The sequence below is a fragment of the Raphanus sativus genome, chromosome 5 (genome assembly GCF_000801105.2).
Source record: "Raphanus sativus cultivar WK10039 chromosome 5, ASM80110v3, whole genome shotgun sequence".
Taxonomy (NCBI): Eukaryota; Viridiplantae; Streptophyta; class Magnoliopsida; order Brassicales; family Brassicaceae; genus Raphanus; species Raphanus sativus.
Window position 1 is genome coordinate 22,268,185 of NC_079515.1, and position 19,551 is coordinate 22,287,735.

The window sequence follows — 19,551 nt, forward strand, 5'->3', positions numbered from 1 at the left end:
CTAACACAGTGCCACGGCTTCCTTATATATCTTTGAGGAAGCCCTAGATCTAATCTAACTACCCAATGGAAACTTTCCATTTCTTTTACTTCAGCGAATAAGCCAATCTTCCTTTTTCTCTTTAGATCGATTGCTTCTTCTTCAAGTCTTCCTTTAATGTCCCTCTTCATTAAATCTTCTTTTAATGCATCGGTCTTGATAGGTGCTTCTCACGAACCACCTCTCTGATGTAGTAGTTCATGTCACACTTCATGAACTACTTCAGCTCTGCTACAGCATCGTCTTCCCATACACCTTCAATAGAATGGCTTCTTCGTCTTTGTCTCCGTCTCCTGCGGCGATGAAAGAAGGAGAGTACGCAAACTGGGCTGAGCTTCCGCCGGAGCTGACGTCATCGATTCTTCACCGGCTCGGCCCGATTGAGATAGTGGAAACCGCTCAAAAAGTGTGCAGATCGTGGCGTCGCGTCTGTAAAGACCCTTCGATGTGGCGCAAAATTGTGATACATATTGAAGAATTTGGAGACAGGTACTACGAGAAACTGTGCCGCCACGCAGTTGGTAGGAGCCATGGCGGCTTGGTTGAGATCGATATCTCCCACTTCGGTTCTGATCCACTCCTCCGTTACATCGCCGATAAGAGGTAGGTACTGTCTCTCTTGATTTTTTGGTGTTCTTGTGGGTATGTTTTTATTTAGAAATTGGGGTTTTGCTCAATCTAGGTTCCACTAAAGAAATGATCTTGCGTGCAAAGCAAGTTACGAGTCCATTTGTCTGAACTGTTGCCAGAGATTTTGTTTATTGTAGTTGTTCTCAATATGGTTAAGTTGGCAATATTTCAGTTCTTATCATTTGATTGTTGTTTCAAGATTTTTATGCGCCTGGGGCATTTGATAGTTAGCTTTAGGTTTTATTGGGATGCTAGAAAAAAAGATATTTTAATTATTTTTCTAAGAGCGTGTCCATTGTTTAGAACTCTGATTTATAAAGTTTTTTACACCCAACTATTTACAGTTCTAGTCATCTGAGAAGCCTAAGAATTTCATTCTGCTATCAAGTAACAGACAAGGGATTTATTGCAGCAATTGCGAGACTTCCGTTGCTTGAAGAACTCGAGGTTTCGTACTGCTCACTATCGGAAGAGTGTCTGAGAGTTGTAGGCCAGTCTTGTCCAAATCTCAAGACCTTGAAGAAAAACTGCGTGGGTTACAGGCGTCGTAGTACTCGAAAGGAGAGTGATGATGTTGCCCTAGCGATCGCTGAAACAATGCTCGGACTTTGCCACCTCCAGATTTTCGGGGACACATTAACAGACGCTGGTTTAAACGCCATTCTTGACGGTTGTCCTAACCTGGAACATCTTGATCTGCGCCAGTGTTTCAACGTTAACCTTGTTGGGGATATGGAGAAGCGGTGTCTCGAGAGGATCAAAGTTGTGAGACGCCCTAATGACTCGGTTCATGATTACCCATTCGATGCGACGGTTAATGACTACCCTTATGGTTTATCTGATGTTGATGTAATGTCAGAAGATGAGTTATACTATGATGACCTCTCAGATGGTAGTGACAATTCTGACTTCGACCCGTACTATTATTAGGTTGATCATATCTGTGTCTCTAAACCTTTTCAAACTCGTTCATCCTACTACTTTAAGCATGCTTGTACTTTCGTTGGAGTTCATGTGTCCTTGTGTAATGTGTGTGACCTTAAATAGTATTTGTCTGGTTGCCTTTTGTCTTTCTGAAAGGTCTAAACTCGAAACATGTTTCAAATGAAGAGTGATAGTTTTTCATCTTCCCGTGACTAAAAATGTTAGTTTATTCTGCAACATCAAAGAAAGCAAGCCTTGTGCTTATTATGCAGTGAGAAATCTCCAAAAAAAAAAAAAAATCTTATGCTTGTTCAGCTTCACCAGTATCCAAACTAAACCATGTAATAACTGATTTGTGTCATTTAGCAATCATGAAACTCTAGTAGAAACATGAATCAATCTCTTTGTGCCTTACTGCCTCAATAAGGAACCCAGACGAACTAAGTAGTAAGTAATATATGAAGAAAGCCCAATTGGTGTAGCTAGTAGGACGGAATCAAAGCGTTCACTTCACGTTACCTACATGAAACTGGATATCGGATACTACTTTCCATCACAGTTGTAAGACTTTATTATATAATTCCACTTGGAAAAAAACAAACAAACAGAAAGTCTTAGGAGAAGATCATTGTAGTCGATAAAAAAATATTTAGACTTTTACATTTACACCAAAAAAGATATATATATCGACTTTGGTCAGACGATCAGTCCAACACCGGACGTGCCTTATTGTTATTGGTATGTGCACGTTGACCTTTACCTTTAATTATGACCAGTCCTCACCAGCTATAGAAATGTAATTTAATTACTCAATTATTCATCCATTTTCAAATCCAAAATGTTTGATTTGGCATATCATATATGCACTTTGGTAGTTGATGATCTTATTTTTCTTGGACAGAAATAAGAAAAAAAATGAAAAACCTCCGTAGAGTTTTCCTGTCATTCTTAATACTGTCTTTTTGCATTTTCAATTTTCTCCAAGCACAAGATCAACAAGGTACACATCTTTTTTGTTTCGAACCTTTCTAGACATATATAGGCTTAACATTTTTTACAAGTTATTTCGTCATGTTTTTCTTATTCTTCTGACCAGGATTCATCAATTTAGATTGTGGATTACAAGCCAATGAGTCTCCTTATACCGAACCAACAACAAAACTAACATTCACATCAGACTCCGATTACATCAACACCGGAAAAAGCGGCAGGATTCAAAATGTACCGGGACTAGAGTACATAAAGCCATACACGGGGTTGAGATACTTTCCCGATGGAGTACGGAACTGCTATACTCTTAACGTCGTACAAGACACAAACTATTTGATAGTAGCCATGTTTACTTACGGAAACTATGATAACCTTGATACACCACCAAAGTTCGACCTTTATCTTGGTCCGAATATTTGGACAACCGTCGATTTGCAAATAAAAGTCAACGGTACAAGAGAGGAGATCATTCACGTAACAAGGTCTACTTCATTACAAGTCTGTCTTGTTAAGACGGGAACAACTACGCCGGTGATATCAGCTTTAGAGCTACGACCATTGAGAAATGATATTTACATTCCTCAGTCTGGTTCTCTGAAGACTCGTTTCCGAGTCTATTTGACCGACTCTAAAGATATCGTCCGGTAAGTCAAATTAACTTGCCTACCTAACTTGATGATTGGTATTAGTAACTTAAAATATCAGCACACAGTAAAATCTGATATGTACTGAATGCATTTTAGGATTAGGAACAATATCTTTATTAGATAATTATGCTTTCCTACAAGAAAAAATATATTGGATTTTGAAGTTGTACAAATATGAGTACTATAGATAGTAAATTATTCATTTATATAATCAAGAAACAAATCCTAAAACGGTATTTGTCTCAACATGTGTTGCTTTCTTAAGATTAATCTTTACCTTTTTTCAAGGTTAATTCTCATTTGTTTACTTATACGCTTAAGGCCTAATATGATCACTGTTTAGGTACCCAGTAGATGTTCATGACCGTCTTTGGTCTCCATTTTTCATGCCGGAATGGAAAATACTAAGAACAAGTCTCTCAGTCAACAACTCTGATGACGATTATGACATACCAGAAGATGTATTGGTTACAGCAGCCACGCCAGCAAATGTGAGTTTACCAATGACCATTTCTTGGAATGTGGAAAAACCTGCCGACTTGTTCTATGCATACCTGCACGGCGCCGAGATCCAACCCTTAAGGGACAATGATACCAGGGAATTTAACATTACCGCAGGTCCAAATGTTAGTTATGGACCTGTTAGTCCCGAGGAGTTTCAAGTAAATACTTTATACAACACATCACCAGTTAAATGCGACGGCGTGGTATGTCATTTGCAACTTATAAGAACCCCAAACTCAACTCTTCCTCCACTCCTTAATGCTATCGAGGCTTTCGTAGTAGTTGAGTTTCCACAGTCCGAAACTAATGCAGATGACGGTACGTGACATTTGTGAGTATATATATGCTTTCATATATACTTATTAAGTAGTTTATTTTCGCTGTTCTGTTAGTTGTTGCTATTAAGAGTATAGAAACAAGCTATGGATTGAGTAGAATTAGTTGGCAAGGAGATCCATGTGTTCCTCAACAATTCTTGTGGGATGGTCTTACCTGCGAGTACACTAATATTTCTACACCATCAAGAATCCTATCTTTGTACGTGTGACGATCATCCATAAGACATTATCCTTGTTAAGCTCTGCATGTGTTTCTTACAATCTTACAATTTTGAATGTGTTTATGATCCTAATACTAGAGATTTGTCCTCAAGTGAAATAACTGGAATCATAGCTCCTGATATTCAAAATCTTACCCAGCTTCGAAAATTGTAAGTATGTAGTTTCTACATGAATAATCTGTTTTTTTTTACTTCGTTAATAACAACTCTCTGTATATATTTTTTTGTTAATGATAGGGACTTGTCAAGTAATAATTTGACTGGAGGAGTACCTGAGTTTCTAGCCAAAATGAACTCATTGTTAGTCATGTAAGTTGCTCGGTCAAGCTATATGAACACATTTGCCAAAACAATGTCCCAATCTATTGATGTTTATATCATTTGTATTGCTACAGAAACTTAAGTGGGAACAATCTTAGTGGTTCAGTCCCTCAAGCTCTTCTTGATAAAGTGAAAAAAGGTTTGACGTTGAAGTAAGATTTTCTTGTCATCAATTCTTGGTGTTTATATATAAACACGGGTCTTACTTCGTATTATGTCTTCGCTAACACTTAATTAGCCTGTTTACAACAATAGCATTCAGGGAAATCCAAACCTTTGTTCTTCCAGTTCATGCAACAAAAAGATAAACAGAACCATGTTGCCAGTAATAGCATCACTCGCTTCTTTGGGTGTTATAATATCAGTGATCACTCTTCTTTTTGTTTGTATAAAGAGAGGCCCATCAATAGTAAAAGGTAATAAGTAATAAAGTCATCAAACCATAAACATCACTCTGTGTATATTGTTATGAGAATCTGATCATTGTTTCTAATTGTTAGATTATTGTTATAGGTTTGTCACCAAGCCAACCATCAATAGAAACCAAAAAGAGAAGATATACATACACTGAAGTTCTCGCAATGACAAATAACATGGAAAGAGTTCTTGGTAAAGGTGGATTTGGGATGGTCTATCATGGCAATATAAATGGCAACGAAGAAGTAGCTGTTAAGCTACTCTCTCAATCATCAGCTCAAGGCTATAAAGAGTTCAAAACAGAGGTCTTCTTTTGCACAATTTTGTTTTTGAAAAGAGAACAGTATAATCCATTGTGTAAGTCTGAGTAAACACATATGTTCATGTATACATAGGTAGAACTTCTTCTAAGGGTTTACCACACGAATCTAGTAAGCCTTGTTGGTTATTGCGATGAAAAAGACCATTTGGCTCTGATCTACCAATACATGGCCAATGGTGATTTGAAACAACATTTGTCAGGTAATACATTTATATTTGTGCTGGTAACATCCTAAGATTATTTGATATTCATTACTAGCTTTGTTATTACATGCAGGTAGCTCCACTATGAGCTGGGTAGATAGACTAAACATAGCTATTGATGCAGCACTAGGTTTGCTTATCACTCCTTTAGAGATTTAGAAATCACCATTCTCATTTTTTCTAAAATGTTTTGATTAAATAAAACTAATGAATTCTTGAGACAGGATTGGAGTATTTACATATTGGCTGCAAACCGTTAATAGTTCATAGAGATGTAAAAAGTTCCAACATACTATTGGACGATCAGTTCCAAGCAAAGCTTGCAGATTTTGGACTTTCTAGATCTTTCCCAGTTGGAGGTGAATCTCATGTGTCTACACTTGTAGCTGGCACACCTGGATATCTTGATCATGAGTAAGTACTATCTTTCCACACACAAAAAAAAAACATCTTCTCTATTGGCTAAAAGTAAATGAGTTGCAATTTTTTTTTTCTTTTGCAGATATTGTTGGATAAGCTTCATTGCTTAGACAACAAGTTATCCAAAAAAGGTAAAGATGGATAACTAATACTAATAGGATTAGGATTAAAGATAAGATTCCTAGTTCAAGTTGTATTAGGTTAAGATAAGGATCCTATCAACTATATATAGAGATCAAAGCTAAGTTGTAATCTCAAGAGACAAAAGAAAGTTTAAGAAAGATTAATAAAACAAAGGCAAACGTTTTATTAAAACAGAGCAATATTCACAGAAGAGAAACAGAGTACTATCAGACTTTATTTGGTATCAGAGCCTGTGTTAATTCTGGTGCAAAGCGAAGGTTGAGATAGAAGTATCCATGGCTGATACTAAAGACTTGACAGAGGTTAAAAGCCCGACACCACCAGGAAGAAGAGAAGATGCTCCAAGTGCAATAGTTTGTCCAATGCTTACGACGACAAACTACAATGTCTGGGCAAAGAAGATGAAAGCTCTATTCAAGTTTTATAGGGTATGGGAAGCAATTGATCCAGGAACAGAAGATGAAGGAAAGAATAGTATGGCGACTATACTCCTGTATCAATCGGTGTCTGAGAATCTGGTAATGCAGATTGGAGATGATGATACTCCTAAAGAGATTTGGGAATCAATCAAAACAAGAAACCTTGGAGCAGAACGAGTTAGAACAGCCCGACTGTGTACACTAATGAATGAATTTGATAGATTGAGAATGAATGATTCAGACTCTATTGATTCATTCACTAGTAAAATATCTGAAATTACCTCGAAAGCGGCCTCGTTAGGACAGAGTATTGAAGAATCTAAGAAAGTAAAGAAACTTCTTGACAGTCTACCTTTGAAGTACATTCATATGACGGCTTCACTGGAGCAGATGTTAGATTTGAATTCGATCGAATATGAGGAGATTATTGGAAGACTCAAAGCGTTTGAGGAACGAGTAAAGCAAAAGGAAGCTCAAGCATCTCAAGATCATCAAGGAAGTCTCTTATACTCGAAGACTTATGATCAGACAGGAACTGATAATTCGAGAGGGAGAGGTAGAGGACAGAATACAGGACGCGGCAGAGGAAACAGAGGGAGAGGTCGTGGAAGAAACAACTCTGGAGAATGGAACAAGGAGAAGAGAGACTATTCTCAGATTGTCTGTTTTAGCTGTAAGAAAAAGGGTCACTTTGCCTCTGTCTGCCCCGAGAAGAAACAAGAAGAACAAGAGCTTAATGTAGCAGAAACTGAGAAAGCCGATATAGCTTTGCTTATGCATGAAGTTGTCTTGCTTAATGAAGAAAAGATTATATTGAAGTCACTCAATAGTAGCAAGAACGAAGAAGGAGTCTGGTACCTAGACAATGGTGCCAGTAATCATATGACTGGTGAGAGATCGTTTTTCTCAGAACTTAACGAGAAGATAAAGGGGAAGGTAAGATTTGGAGATGGTTCCTATATCAACATTGATGGCAAAGGGTCCATACTGTTCGAAGCAAAGAATGGTGAGCAGAAGCTTCTCACTGACATCTACTATCTTCCGGAACTAAAAAGTAACATAATAAGCTTAGGACAAGTAACTGAACAAGGGTGTGATGTAAGATTGAAGGATGATTATCTTACATTGAGAGATCACAATGGAAGGCTGCTTGCAAGAGTTCAAAGAGGTCCAAACCGACTATATAAGTTAAGTCTGAAAGTTGGTAAACCTACCTGTTTGCACGCAAAGATTGAGGAGATACCGTGGAGATGGCATGCAAGACTTGGACATATTAGTTTCCAGACTATGAAAGCTATGTCTACTAAGGAGATGGTTGTCGGTTTGCCAGAAATTAGAGGAGATAATCAAATCTGTGATTCTTGTCTTGTAGGTAAACAAACCAGACTGTCTTTTCCTCAAGCCACAGCCTACAGATCATCACAGATTCTTGGCCTTATTCATGCTGATCTATGTGGTCCAATTTCACCGGCTACACTCGGAAGCAATAGGTATATCTTTGTAATAATAGACGACTGCACAAGGTATATGTGGTCTATATTATTAAAAGATAAAGGAGATGCGTTTGAGAAATTCAAGTTATTCAAGTTGTTTGTCGAGAAAGATGTCAACAAGAAGATAAGAACTCTACGAACTGATAGGGGAGGTGAATTTACTTCAAACGAATTTCAAGAGTTTTGTAACAACAACGGTATAAGGCGTCATCTGACTGCTCCTTACACGCCGCAACAAAACGGCGTTGTCGAGAGAAGAAACCGAACCTTGATGGAGATGACGAGAAGCATGTTAAAGGCTAAGAATGTTCCTAACTATATGTGGGGTGAAGCGGTCAGACACGCAACGTATCTGATCAACAGAGTTCCTACAAGAGCACTGAAGGATCAGACCCCGTATGAAAGTCTAAGAGGAAGAAAGCCGAGTGTGGGTCATATTAAGGTCTTTGGTTGTGTTGCTCACGCAAAGGTTGACTCTGTTCACTTAAGAAAGCTTGATGACAGGTCACATTCTCTAGTCCATCTTGGCATTGAACCGGGAACTAAAGCATACAGGCTTTATAACCCTAGTACAAAGAAGATAATTGTAAGCAGAGATGTGATTTTCAGAGAAGACTTGGCTTGGAATTGGAAGGGAGAAAAACAAGTTGCTAGTCAAGAGGAAAGCAGAGACTCGGGGATGTTTAACTTGTCTTGGGGTATTACTAATGATGAAGGATGTGGTCCATTCACTGTTAGCAACCAACAAGGAAGCAATGTACAAGTTGAAGAAGAAACAAAGGAAGCAGAGCAGGTCAGAACAGAGACTGAAACAGAGCCTGTTTCAAACCCGGAGCTACGAAGATCAACTCGAGAGACTAGACCTCCTGCCCATCTCAAAGACTATGTTATGATCGCAGATACTGAATGTGAGATGCTACTCCTCATCCTTAATGACGAACCAATCAACTACAAGGAAGCAAGAAAAGACAAACGTTGGAGAGATGCTTGTTCAGACGAGATCGATTCCATTAATAAGAATGAGACTTGGATATTGATTGAAAAGCCACCAGGAGTGAAAGTCATTGGACTTAGGTGGGTGTTTAAGATCAAGAGGAACGCAGACGGGACGATCAATAAGTTTAAATCTAGGCTTGTAGCAAAAGGATATGTTCAAGAACTAGGTGTTGATTTTGAAGAAGCATTCGCTCCAGTAGCCCGACTTGAGACAATCAGACTCTTAACCGGACTAGCTGCTGCGAATCAATGGGAGATTCATCACATGGACGTCAAAACTGCGTTTCTTCACGGTGAACTAAACGAGGACGTGTATGTTTCTCAGCCCGAAGGATTTGAAAAGAAGGGAGAAGAACATAAGGTTTTCAAATTATCAAAGGCCTTATATGGTCTGAGACAAGCTCCAAGAGCTTGGAACACGAAGCTAGATCAGATATTGAAAGGATTGAAGTTTAAGAAGTGTTCAAAAGAAAGTTCTGTATATCGCAGACAGGATAGAGACTCACTTCTGATCGTAGCTATTTACGTAGATGATCTTTTCATTACAGGCGACTCGCTTGCAGTGATCAAAGATTTTAAAACATCTATGTCAAAGAGTTTTGAGATGTCTGATCTTGGGAAGTTAAGTTACTATCTCGGTATTGAAGTAAGACAAATGCAAGATGGAATAGAGATCAAGCAAGAAGCGTATGCAAAGCGTATAGTGGAAGAAGCAGGTTTGGATACTTGCAACCCTACACTAATACCTATGGAGTTTGGTCTTAAGCTGTCTAAAGCAACAGAAGAACCAGAAGTAGATGCAACTGTCTATAGAAGAAGGATTGGTTGTCTTCGGTATCTCCTCCATACAAGACCTGACCTTGCCTTCTCAGTCGGAGTACTCAGTAGGTACATGCACTCTCCGCGTAAGTCACACGGGGAAGCTCTTAAGCAAGTCTTAAGGTATTTACGAGGAACTCTTGGTTTTGGCTTGGTATATAAGAAGGGAGGAACCAAGAAACTCATCGGCTATAGCGACAGTAGTCATAACACTGACATGGACGATGGTAAGAGCACTACGGGTCACTTGTTCTGCTTTGGAGACACACCTATCAGTTGGTGTTCACAAAAACAAGAGATAGTTGCTCTCTCATCCTGCGAATCTGAGTTCGTTGCAGCTACAGAAGCTGCTAAGCAAGCCATTTGGCTTCAAGAATTGATGAGCGAGATTACAGGAAGAAAGGGAGAGAAGACTCTGATCAGAATCGACAATAAGTCAGCTATCGCGTTAACTAAGAATCCGGTCTTTCATAGAAGAAGTAAACACATCCACAAGAGGTTCCATTTCATACGGGAATGCATTGAGAATGATCAACTCGATGTTGAACACGTCCCTGGCAAGGAGCAGCTTGCAGATGTACTTACAAAAGCCTTGGCGAAAATACAGTTCAAGGAGATGAGGGAGAAGATACGCGTACAAGACTTAGCTCAAGACACAATGAAGCTTAAGAGGGTGAATGTTGGATAAGCTTCATTGCTTAGACAACAAGTTATCCAAAAAAGGTAAAGATGGATAACTAATACTAATAGGATTAGGATTAAAGATAAGATTCCTAGTTCAAGTTGTATTAGGTTAAGATAAGGATCCTATCAACTATATATAGAGATCAAAGCTAAGTTGTAATCTCAAGAGACAAAAGAAAGTTTAAGAAAGATTAATAAAACAAAGGCAAACGTTTTATTAAAACAGAGCAATATTCACAGAAGAGAAACAGAGTACTATCAGACTTTAGATATTACCAAACAAATAGGTTATCTGAGAAGAGTGATGTCTACAGTTTTGGTGTTGTACTATTAGAAATTATAACAAACAAACCGGTGATTGATCAAACCCGCGAAAAACCTCACATAGCAGAATGGGTGAAGTTTATGCTTACTAGAGGAGACATTAAAAATGTTATGGATCCTAAACTCCAAGGGATGTATGATTCTGGCTCAGCATGGAAAGCTCTCGAACTAGCAATGACATGCGTGTATCATTCTTCCTTAGACAGACCCAACATGTCACATGTAGTTCATGAGCTAAAAGAGTGTCTGATGTCTGAAAACAAGAGGACAAGAGACATCAACTCAAAAAGATCCTTGGACATTAACTTAAGCTTTGGTTCTGATGTGAACCCCAAGGCACGTTAATCTCGTTATTTGTTTGGTTGTTTGTCGTGTAACTTAAGTTAATGAATCGCTACAAAGATCAAAACTAAATGTGTGTCATGTAATGAAAGATGAACGGTATAAAACTGAATCCTTACATTAACAAAGACAAAACTGTACATTCAAACTCCATAAACAGGACATGATTCATGCACTTCATAACCAAGACGTGTTTACACCTTCAGATATAGAGCGGCGAGGCTGATGGACGAGGATAAGCAACAAGTGTACTGCCCACCGCGGTCTGTCTAGCAAAACCGGCATTAGGTTTCTTGGTGATAACGCTATCACTTCTCCTACGCATTCTTCTCTCTGTCCTATCCATAATCCCTCCTCTAGCAGAGTTCAAAGACTGAATGTGTTCAAGGTGCGAAACTACTTCGCTCATGTTTGGTCTAAGCTTAATCTCTGTGGTGAGACATCTCAGGGAGAGAGTTGCCACTTTACATGCTTCTTCCATTGAGTATTGGTCTTGAAGACGATTGTCAATGACTCTGAATACCTTTCTTTTGTTTGCAAGGTATGGTTTAGCCCACTCCACGAGGTTCCGCTCACCGGATGGTCGGTTCTTGTCCACAGCTCGGCGACCAGTTAACAGTTCTAGAAGGACAACCCCGAAGCTATAGACATCACTCTTTGTTGTTAGATGACCTAAGGATAATCCAAAGTGATCAATCATAAGAAGAAGCCAACCATGGAAACAGAGTTTTGACCAAAAATAGTTTGACACTTAGGTCAGCGGTTATTAACCGAACCAAACCAGTAGAACAGAACCCAAATGTTTGGTTTTCGGTTCAGTTCTCTTAGGAGGTTTGGTTCGGCAATTTAAAAAAAAAATTTGGTTTTTGATTTGGTTAGGTAATCAGTTATTTCAGTTTTCAAAAGAAATTCCCAAGCTAAACCAATCTTACCCAAAATTCTGAACCGAGCTAACCAAACTAACCATAATCCGAACTGAACTAGCCGAATCGAACTTACCGGAAATTTTAAAATTTTAACCAACTATAACTGAAATTTAATTGAATTTGAAATCTTTGGTTAAGTTTGGTAGGAACTTAAAACTCGAACTAACCGATTATCAAACCATACTTTTCGGTTCAATTCGCTGAGATTTCAGCTGAACCGATGTAACCAAATTCTAAATTAACCGACCCGATCTAACGGAATCCGCAAGCGTACATACCGGTTGCGAGGTATTCAGGAGCTGCATATCCGTGAGTACCAATGACCCGTGTAGAGACATGACTTTTATCACCCACTGGCCCATCCTTAGCCAACCCAAAATCAGAAAGCTTAGCGTTGTAGTCCTGCGATCATGAACAAGAAGTTGGTACTTGAAGTCCATTGGCTATTGCATCAAGGAAATATTAGGAAAGTTCCAAAAAAAAAAATACCGAATCAAGAAGGATGTTAGAAGTCTTGAAGTCACGGTATATCACTCTTGTCTCGGAACTGTGGAGAAAAGCAAGTCCCCTTGCAGCGCCAAGAGCAACTTTCAACCGTAGTTTCCAAGATAAAGGCTGGAAATACAAACCTCCTGTTACCCAAAATAACAACACGAGTATATTCATTCGCAAACATCACTAAAAAGGAAAGCTTATAGGTTTGAGACAAAAGAGGAAAGGGGGACATACTCCTGAAAAGATGATTCTCCAAGCTACCACGAGGCATGAACTCGTAAACAAGAAGACGGTGCTCATCCTCTTGACAATAACCAATCAGCTTCACAAGGTGTCCATGAGAAAACTGGCCAAGGTAGTTCACTTCAGCCTGCAAAATCATTCAACACACATCATAACAATCATAATAGATGATAATAAACACAAACAAAAACCATATTTGGCTTCTTTTTTTTGTTGTTACCAGCCACTCCTGGTGACCTTGCCAACCATCTTGGTTAAGTTTTTTGACAGCAATAACCAAACCAGTGCCCGGTCTTGTGGCAGTGAGAGATTTCTCATCAATCCATCCTTTGAAAACACAACCGAATCCACCTTCACCAAGCACACTGTCTGGTCTGAAATTCCTGGTTGCTGATTTAAGCTCTGAAAAGCTGAAACTCTTGAGGTTTGGAGACTGTAAGATCTCGCCTTCAGTTCTAGGGCTTGGTCTTACAGAAACAGTTGAACTCTTCCTCCCAAGACTTCTAGTATCTTTGGGACTTGCCCCTAAACCCCACAAAAAAAAAACAGAATCTTTAGAACACAAACCCTAACCCTCAGATGTAACAATCAAAACTTGCAGGTAAAGAAATAACAAATCTAAGAGCAGAAAATGAAGTAACCTGGACTCTCAGCTTTGACCTGGGCACTCAAGCAAATCCCCATGATTGAGTTATTCAGAGAGAGAGAGAGAGAGAGATAGAGATGGAGAACCTTTTTATGCAAATCTGCAACTATATATCACACTTGAGATTAAGACAAGAAAAAGGTACAAACTTTAAAGTTGAGGTGGATAAAATGTGAAAAAGAAAAGATTTTCACAACTTTTTATATCCCCATCAAAGTGTGAGTTCATCAACTTCTTTTGCTGAATTAATCAAAAGTCTTATTCACCTTTTTATTTGAAGTTCTCAAGTCTCAATTCTCAACCAAGAGAGAGTGAGAAAGGTGTTCCCGTTGAGTGGTGGCATTAATGGCGAAACAGTACCGCCTCCCTCTTCTTCCCTTCTTCTGTAGCTTTTCTATCAGTTCTAGAGCTTTTCTTTCTCTCTCTCTCGGTCTTGGAAATCAAAGTGTCTCCATTTATATCGTTTCGTTTTTTTTTTAATTATTCTCTAGTATTTTGTTTGTACTACGAAGACAAGATATGATGGAGTCAGAATCGCACTCTCACTCTCAGCCGTTGGATCTGACGTCAACATTGTAGTTCTCGATGTAAAGTTCCCACAGCTGGTGTGAGCTAGGCTCGGCTCATTTAGGCTTGAATGAACAACCAAATTTGTCGTGAGACATGTAACAAGTATATGTACGCTGGTCAAATTAACCATGCAAGAATATCGAATGCTTTGTCATGATTCCAAAGTATTGAATAGTTTCATTACGTATAAAATGTTCAGATTTTAGTATCTTTCCTAAGCAGGTGTTCTTAATCTTTTTACTGATTTGTAAGCAGTGTAATGGTTATTTGAAGTTTTGAATACAAACTTAACTCATGAACGATACTGGGCCCATTCCATAATCATATCAATATCATCTTTAGATGATTCATGGTCTCCTACGATAGCATTAGAATATTAGATCTAGCTTTATGAGCCAATGCCGACAAATATTGTCATTGACCCGCAAGATTATTCAAATTAATCTGTTGGTTCTTGTACTCCTTTCAAACTAATCTTGCTTAATACAGTTATATTTTCTTCATTTGATTAACCTCATGTAATTTTATCAGGAATACAATGATGGTTTGTGGGTTTGAGTAATGCTTAGAGTTGGATGTAATTGTGTTATGTATGGGGCACGTCACATGCTGCTCGCAGTAAAAACATTATTCTTTTTTTTGCAAAGAAGCAATAATTTGTCATAGACTCATAGTTCACAAAAATAAAGTGTTGTTCTATTTTATAAAAAAATCACTTTGATAGGAATTCACCAATTTACTCTTTTTCAATTTATTGTTTCTACATGTTAATTTTTTAACTAAATTATCAATGCTACTTTTGAAAAAGAGAAAGTCCATCAAAAATAATATCTGAAAAGCATAAATCTCATGTATTTTTTCTCAAGTCCACGATAATGGCCCCGTTGTTGAATTGTATTTTTCCTCTCCATCGCTTTTTCGTTGGGTCTTGACCAACTTTCTCTTTGGATTAATCCCATTTAAAAAAACTAAACTTTAAACAGAGGCCCACTTTTACTCAGTGGTTCAGCCCATTTGTAATAATTTAGTATATCTGAAGAACTAGAAAACAAAACATATAAATAAAACAATGAACAAAAATACAATTTTGACTGATATGCATCCCAAAAGCGATTTAAAGAATCTTTCACTTGACAAAAAAAAAAAAAAAATCTTTCATTATTTTGTTTTAAACAGAAAAATATATTTGTTTCTCGACATAACAATTGTAAACACTCAGGGAGAATACAAATTCTCATTTTAATAATTTGGAGAAACATGGCATACTGAGGAAAATTTGGTAAATCCAGGACAAAAGCGAAAACAAGCGAGGTTTTGTGTATGATTGTTTACATTTTAGCCTCCCTTTGTCTCATCAGATCATGTGACCGTGTGAACGAATATTTAGACGGTTTGACTTTTACATGTTTGACCCTCGGGTAGGACCCAAAAAGAGACAAAGGTCCAATGGTCCACTTGATAGCATGTCTGCCCAGAGCTAGATTCCCTGCTTCTTACCACGGCTCCATCAACTTGAACGGCTTACCTCCTTTTGAGCCAGTGAAGTAGTGTTACAAAGCTCTTGTGTTATCCATCCTATAATCTTAAACTCGACTTTAGCTTAAGAGACTTTGTACAATTTACCAAAAATAAATGCAGCAGCCTTCATTGAGTCAGGGCTTATACTGTTCAACAAGTTTCAACAAGCTATAAGACTCAGCATCAGGTCTAGCTCCACCTAGAACCATCCTCTTGAACAGATTAGGATCATAGACTCTACCTTTCACATAAGCCTTGAACAGAGCGTTATACACAAACGCATACCTATTATACTTAGCATTATTCAACTCTTCAAACAGTTTCTCCGAGTTCTCCACATCACCTTTCTCCGCAAAACACTCAATGATCGATAGCGTCGTCTCCAGCCACGGCGTTGAGCTTCTTACACTTCTGCTCGTCGTTAGATTCGAACCCATCTCAATGTTTTTGAGAGCTTCCTTCATCAGGTTGGCTTTAGCACATCCGAGAGAAAGATGCCTATAGGTTATCGAATTAGGCTTAAACCCATCTCCTATCATCTCTCGGAACACACCGATTGCTTTCTCTATCAAACCGCATTTGCAGTATACAGAGAGAAGAGAGTTGAACTGCTCTGTTTCTTTAACTCCTCTCACGCTCTTCATCTCAAACCAAAGCTCTTCAGCTCTCTCTAAGTTCCCTACTCGACCAAACGCTTCCGTCGCCAGCAAGTAACTCTTGGACCTAACGTGATGAAACCCTTTGATAACATTCCACGCTCTTTCAACCTCCTTTTCTTTACCTAGACGCCCGTATAGAATCATCAACATATCTAACGTCGACCAGTTATCCCCTGTGATAGATCTCTCGATCTCCTCCGTATAGGCTTCCGCAACTGTATACAACCTCGCAACAGCATGCGCCATAGCCAATATACAGTAAGAAACCTCATTCGGCTCAACTCCAGCTTTCTTCATACCCTCAAAAGCCTTTAGCACACCGTCGACGTTATGTTCATTAGCCTCAAGCTTCATCAAGATATGATACGTTGAGACGTGAGGAACCGCCTTGTCTGCTTTCATCAGCGCAAGGTCTTTGGCGATGAGTTTTCTTCGTCCCGGAGCCGAGTTTCGGATTATAAGACGGTTGTAGACCAAATGTGAAGTACGGTAGCCAAGCTCTCTCATCTTCTTCATGTACCCGAGGGCCAGTCTCATGACGCCTTGGTCTAAGCAAGCGATCACGAGGTTGTTATAGAGTAGCTCGTTCTGAAACTCTTGAGGGACACGTGTGAAGAGTGTTTCTCCTTGTGAGATGCCGTGGATCTTGACTGTGAATTCAAGCAAGTACGAGTACTCTAGCTCTCCAGGACGGTAAGGTCTTTCTCTGATGATCCACTCCATTAACTGAATCACATACATACCAAAACGTTAGAGCTTTCACAATTCAAAGAGTATCTCTATAAAAAGGCAACATTAAAACGTCTTTAAAAGTTCCATCTCCAAACAATTTTAAGACACATCAAACTGATTAATGCTTTAACTTTCCATCTCCAAAACAAATTCAGACACAACAAACTGATTATGTCTTAACTTGACAACGAGTGAGGGAGACAAGTTGAGTTCGAAAACAGAAACATAAAGAAATCACCATTAAGTTCCATCTCCAAAACAATTCGGACACAACAAACTGATGCTGTCTTAACCTTGACAGTTGGAACACAGAAAACATAGAGACAAGAGAGGAAGCAAGTAAATGAATTCGAACCTCAAGGGCACGTTTGTTTCTACCGAGCTTTCTCAATCGATTAATAGCATGATAGACATCCCCACCATGAACTGGGAATCCATCGCCCATCCAGCTCTGCAAAGCAGACCCAACAGTTACTCCTTTCGTTAGCTTCTCGATCCTCAGGGACAAACACTTGTTTGGCGGCTCTTCGTCTCCGTCTGATTCGCTAGATGTCGGAGATTTCGTCGAGCAGATTAGGGTAGTGAGAAAGTTCGAGGCTTTGAAGCTAGGTCGATGATCCAGCGCGGGTGAATATGACACACCAGGTGTTCGACGTATCGCCTGAACGAAATAATCTCGTTGCTTCACCAACGCGATAACAGATCGCATTGTTTTATTTCTTCTGGACTTTATTAGCATAAAGCGATGTCTCTCTTAGTATGTCAACTTATGAAGTAACTCGTTCATACCTCCTCTTTCTTCTATGTTCGTTCGTAGAAGTAGCTTTCAGTCTCTTTAATCGCAACTGTAACTAGCGAGGCCAGTGCGACGCCGTTTTGTTGTTTGTGTAGATGAGTTTAATTAAGGCCTAGTGAACATATGAATTCATAGTGGACTTACTGGCCCGTGAACATATGTAACATTATAGAAAGCTTGTTGATAGTCCATAATGTGTAAAACCCAGTAAGTACATAGTGGACTTGTATTTTGTATCCTCATTTCCTATTTATTTGATTTTTCTGTTATTGACACGAATGAACTTAATAACTCTGCTAATTTGTAATAGATAATATTTTTTTAACAATTATGCTAATATTTGTTTCTTATTACCTATTGGTTACTCAGTTTAATTACTAGTATTTGGTTCATTTTCTTTATTTTTTTATTTGTTTGATTTCAGATGAGATTTTAGTTTATTCGGATTAAGCATCAAACTCTAATCATTCAGAATTACCCTTTTGGTAATATACCAAAGAAATAATTGTTCATGGATCATAGTCATTAAGCTGACTAACCCTATATGGAGAGAGGAGACATAGATAAATCTTAACAATCACAAAAGTCAATATATTTTTTTTTGTTTTCTTAAGTTACAAATGAAAACATATTAGACAATCACACAATCAACACATAGAAGCAGGAAAAAGTCAAGGTTAAGAGAGTTATTACGCAACATATTATGCCAAATATTTATTCAAACACACACACACATATCTCTTAACATCAAACACATTTTTTCCCACCGATTTTCCTGCGTACATGTGATTTACATCACAATTAACAGCTGCAGCTGTCCCCACAGCTACAGTTTGATCCGCAGCTGCAGTTGTCGCACTCCGTGTTGTAGTTCTTCTCGCAACTTTCACCACACAAAAAAAAAATGTTTTGAGATTTTGATATGATGAAACCACATGCGTATATATATGCATATAAAGGTAAAGAAAATATCGGGTTTAGAGTATACATGCATGTAAAAGGAAAATAAGATATAATCTAGGGTTTACCTGCAAGAGTCGCCACATTTGCAACCGGAACCACATCCACAGTTAGAACCTGCCATTGCTTCTCTTCTCTTTAATTTAAAGTTGTAGTTTGTTTGTTTTTCTTCTTTTTGATTGCTTTATGTGTTGTGACTTGAACAAATGGAATGACCACTATTTATAAAGGTAGAGAAAGAGTCGGTGTTGAATACACCAAACACGTTTCATTCCGCGTATGGATAAAATCAAAATAAATAAGTTATCTATCACAGAGACCATTTCGTAGTGATTCTTCTATTTATTTCAATTAAGACCTTAAAATATTATTGAGAGAATCTAATAAATATATCTTATGTTAAAAATACCGTATACTAAAACTCTTAAATTAATTTGCCTCAAAAATAAAAAAAAATTATGAATCTTTAGTGAAAAATATATATGTTCTTATCACTAAAATATATGCTGCTTTCTTCTTTTCATATTGTTAAACGTCTAAATAATTTACGAATAGCATCAAAAATATCTTCTTCTTTTCTTTGGCGGAAATAACATCAAATTGCCCACTATTTTTCCCTTTTAGAAAGAAAAAAACGAATTGCTAAACCAGTTTCAAGAAAATAGGTTAATGTTTTATTTGAATTTCAAAATATTGATGGAGCACGTCAAATTAGTAGAGAATACAAAAAGTCGTACACGCAACAAAGAGTTACGACAGCCAACCAAAATAAGAGGCATGAAACGTGCCTGTTTCCATCTGCTTACTAT

General features: G+C 38.2%; 4 protein-coding genes and 1 long non-coding RNA gene across 6 annotated transcripts; 2 read left to right on the forward strand and 3 right to left on the reverse strand.

The window, feature by feature from the left end:
• Window positions 1-304: 304 nt before the first annotated feature.
• Window positions 305-1,708, forward strand: LOC108860516 (F-box protein SKIP19-like). Its single transcript, XM_018633931.2, has 2 exons — window positions 305-642; window positions 1,014-1,708. Exons 1-2 carry the CDS (start codon window positions 305-307, stop codon window positions 1,597-1,599), a joined length of 924 nt encoding a protein of 307 aa, XP_018489433.1. The 3' UTR covers window positions 1,600-1,708.
• Window positions 1,709-2,508: 800 nt separating this feature from the next.
• On the forward strand, window positions 2,509-11,306 carry LOC108863601 (probable LRR receptor-like serine/threonine-protein kinase At1g07560). The gene is made up of 13 exons (XM_018638077.2): window positions 2,509-2,593; window positions 2,690-3,227; window positions 3,574-4,052; window positions 4,127-4,271; window positions 4,372-4,443; window positions 4,531-4,602; window positions 4,689-4,766; window positions 4,870-5,030; window positions 5,128-5,336; window positions 5,427-5,553; window positions 5,630-5,686; window positions 5,781-5,970; window positions 10,801-11,306. The coding sequence occupies exons 1-13, from the start codon at window positions 2,509-2,511 to the stop codon at window positions 11,198-11,200; spliced, it is 2,613 nt and encodes an 870-aa protein (XP_018493579.2). The 3' UTR covers window positions 11,201-11,306.
• Window positions 11,257-13,990, reverse strand: LOC108863602 (probable serine/threonine-protein kinase PBL9). Of its 2 annotated transcripts, none has more exons than XM_056985933.1 (7): window positions 13,774-13,990; window positions 13,503-13,607; window positions 13,082-13,386; window positions 12,853-12,988; window positions 12,613-12,755; window positions 12,402-12,525; window positions 11,257-11,869 (listed from the first exon to the last, which is right to left on the reverse strand). In XM_056985933.1, exons 2-7 carry the CDS (start codon window positions 13,543-13,545, stop codon window positions 11,400-11,402), a joined length of 1,221 nt encoding a protein of 406 aa, XP_056841913.1. In that variant the 5' UTR covers window positions 13,546-13,607; window positions 13,774-13,990; the 3' UTR covers window positions 11,257-11,399. The 2 variants fall into 2 exon arrangements, with proteins under 2 accessions (XP_056841913.1, XP_018493584.1); XM_018638082.2 differs by having other exon boundaries at window positions 13,503-13,613; window positions 13,774-13,989.
• A 1,226-nt stretch (window positions 13,991-15,216) lies between these two features.
• LOC108863569 (pentatricopeptide repeat-containing protein At1g07590, mitochondrial) lies at window positions 15,217-18,494 on the reverse strand. Its single transcript, XM_018638033.2, has 2 exons — window positions 17,342-18,494; window positions 15,217-16,980 (listed from the first exon to the last, which is right to left on the reverse strand). The coding sequence occupies exons 1-2, from the start codon at window positions 17,723-17,725 to the stop codon at window positions 15,730-15,732; spliced, it is 1,635 nt and encodes a 544-aa protein (XP_018493535.1). The 5' UTR covers window positions 17,726-18,494; the 3' UTR covers window positions 15,217-15,729.
• A 27-nt stretch (window positions 18,495-18,521) lies between these two features.
• On the reverse strand, window positions 18,522-19,493 carry LOC130495093 (uncharacterized). The gene is made up of 2 exons (XR_008934372.1): window positions 18,811-19,493; window positions 18,522-18,665 (listed from the first exon to the last, which is right to left on the reverse strand). It is a non-coding gene; the product is annotated as an uncharacterized LOC130495093 (long non-coding RNA).
• Between the last annotated feature and the right edge of the window lie 58 nt (window positions 19,494-19,551).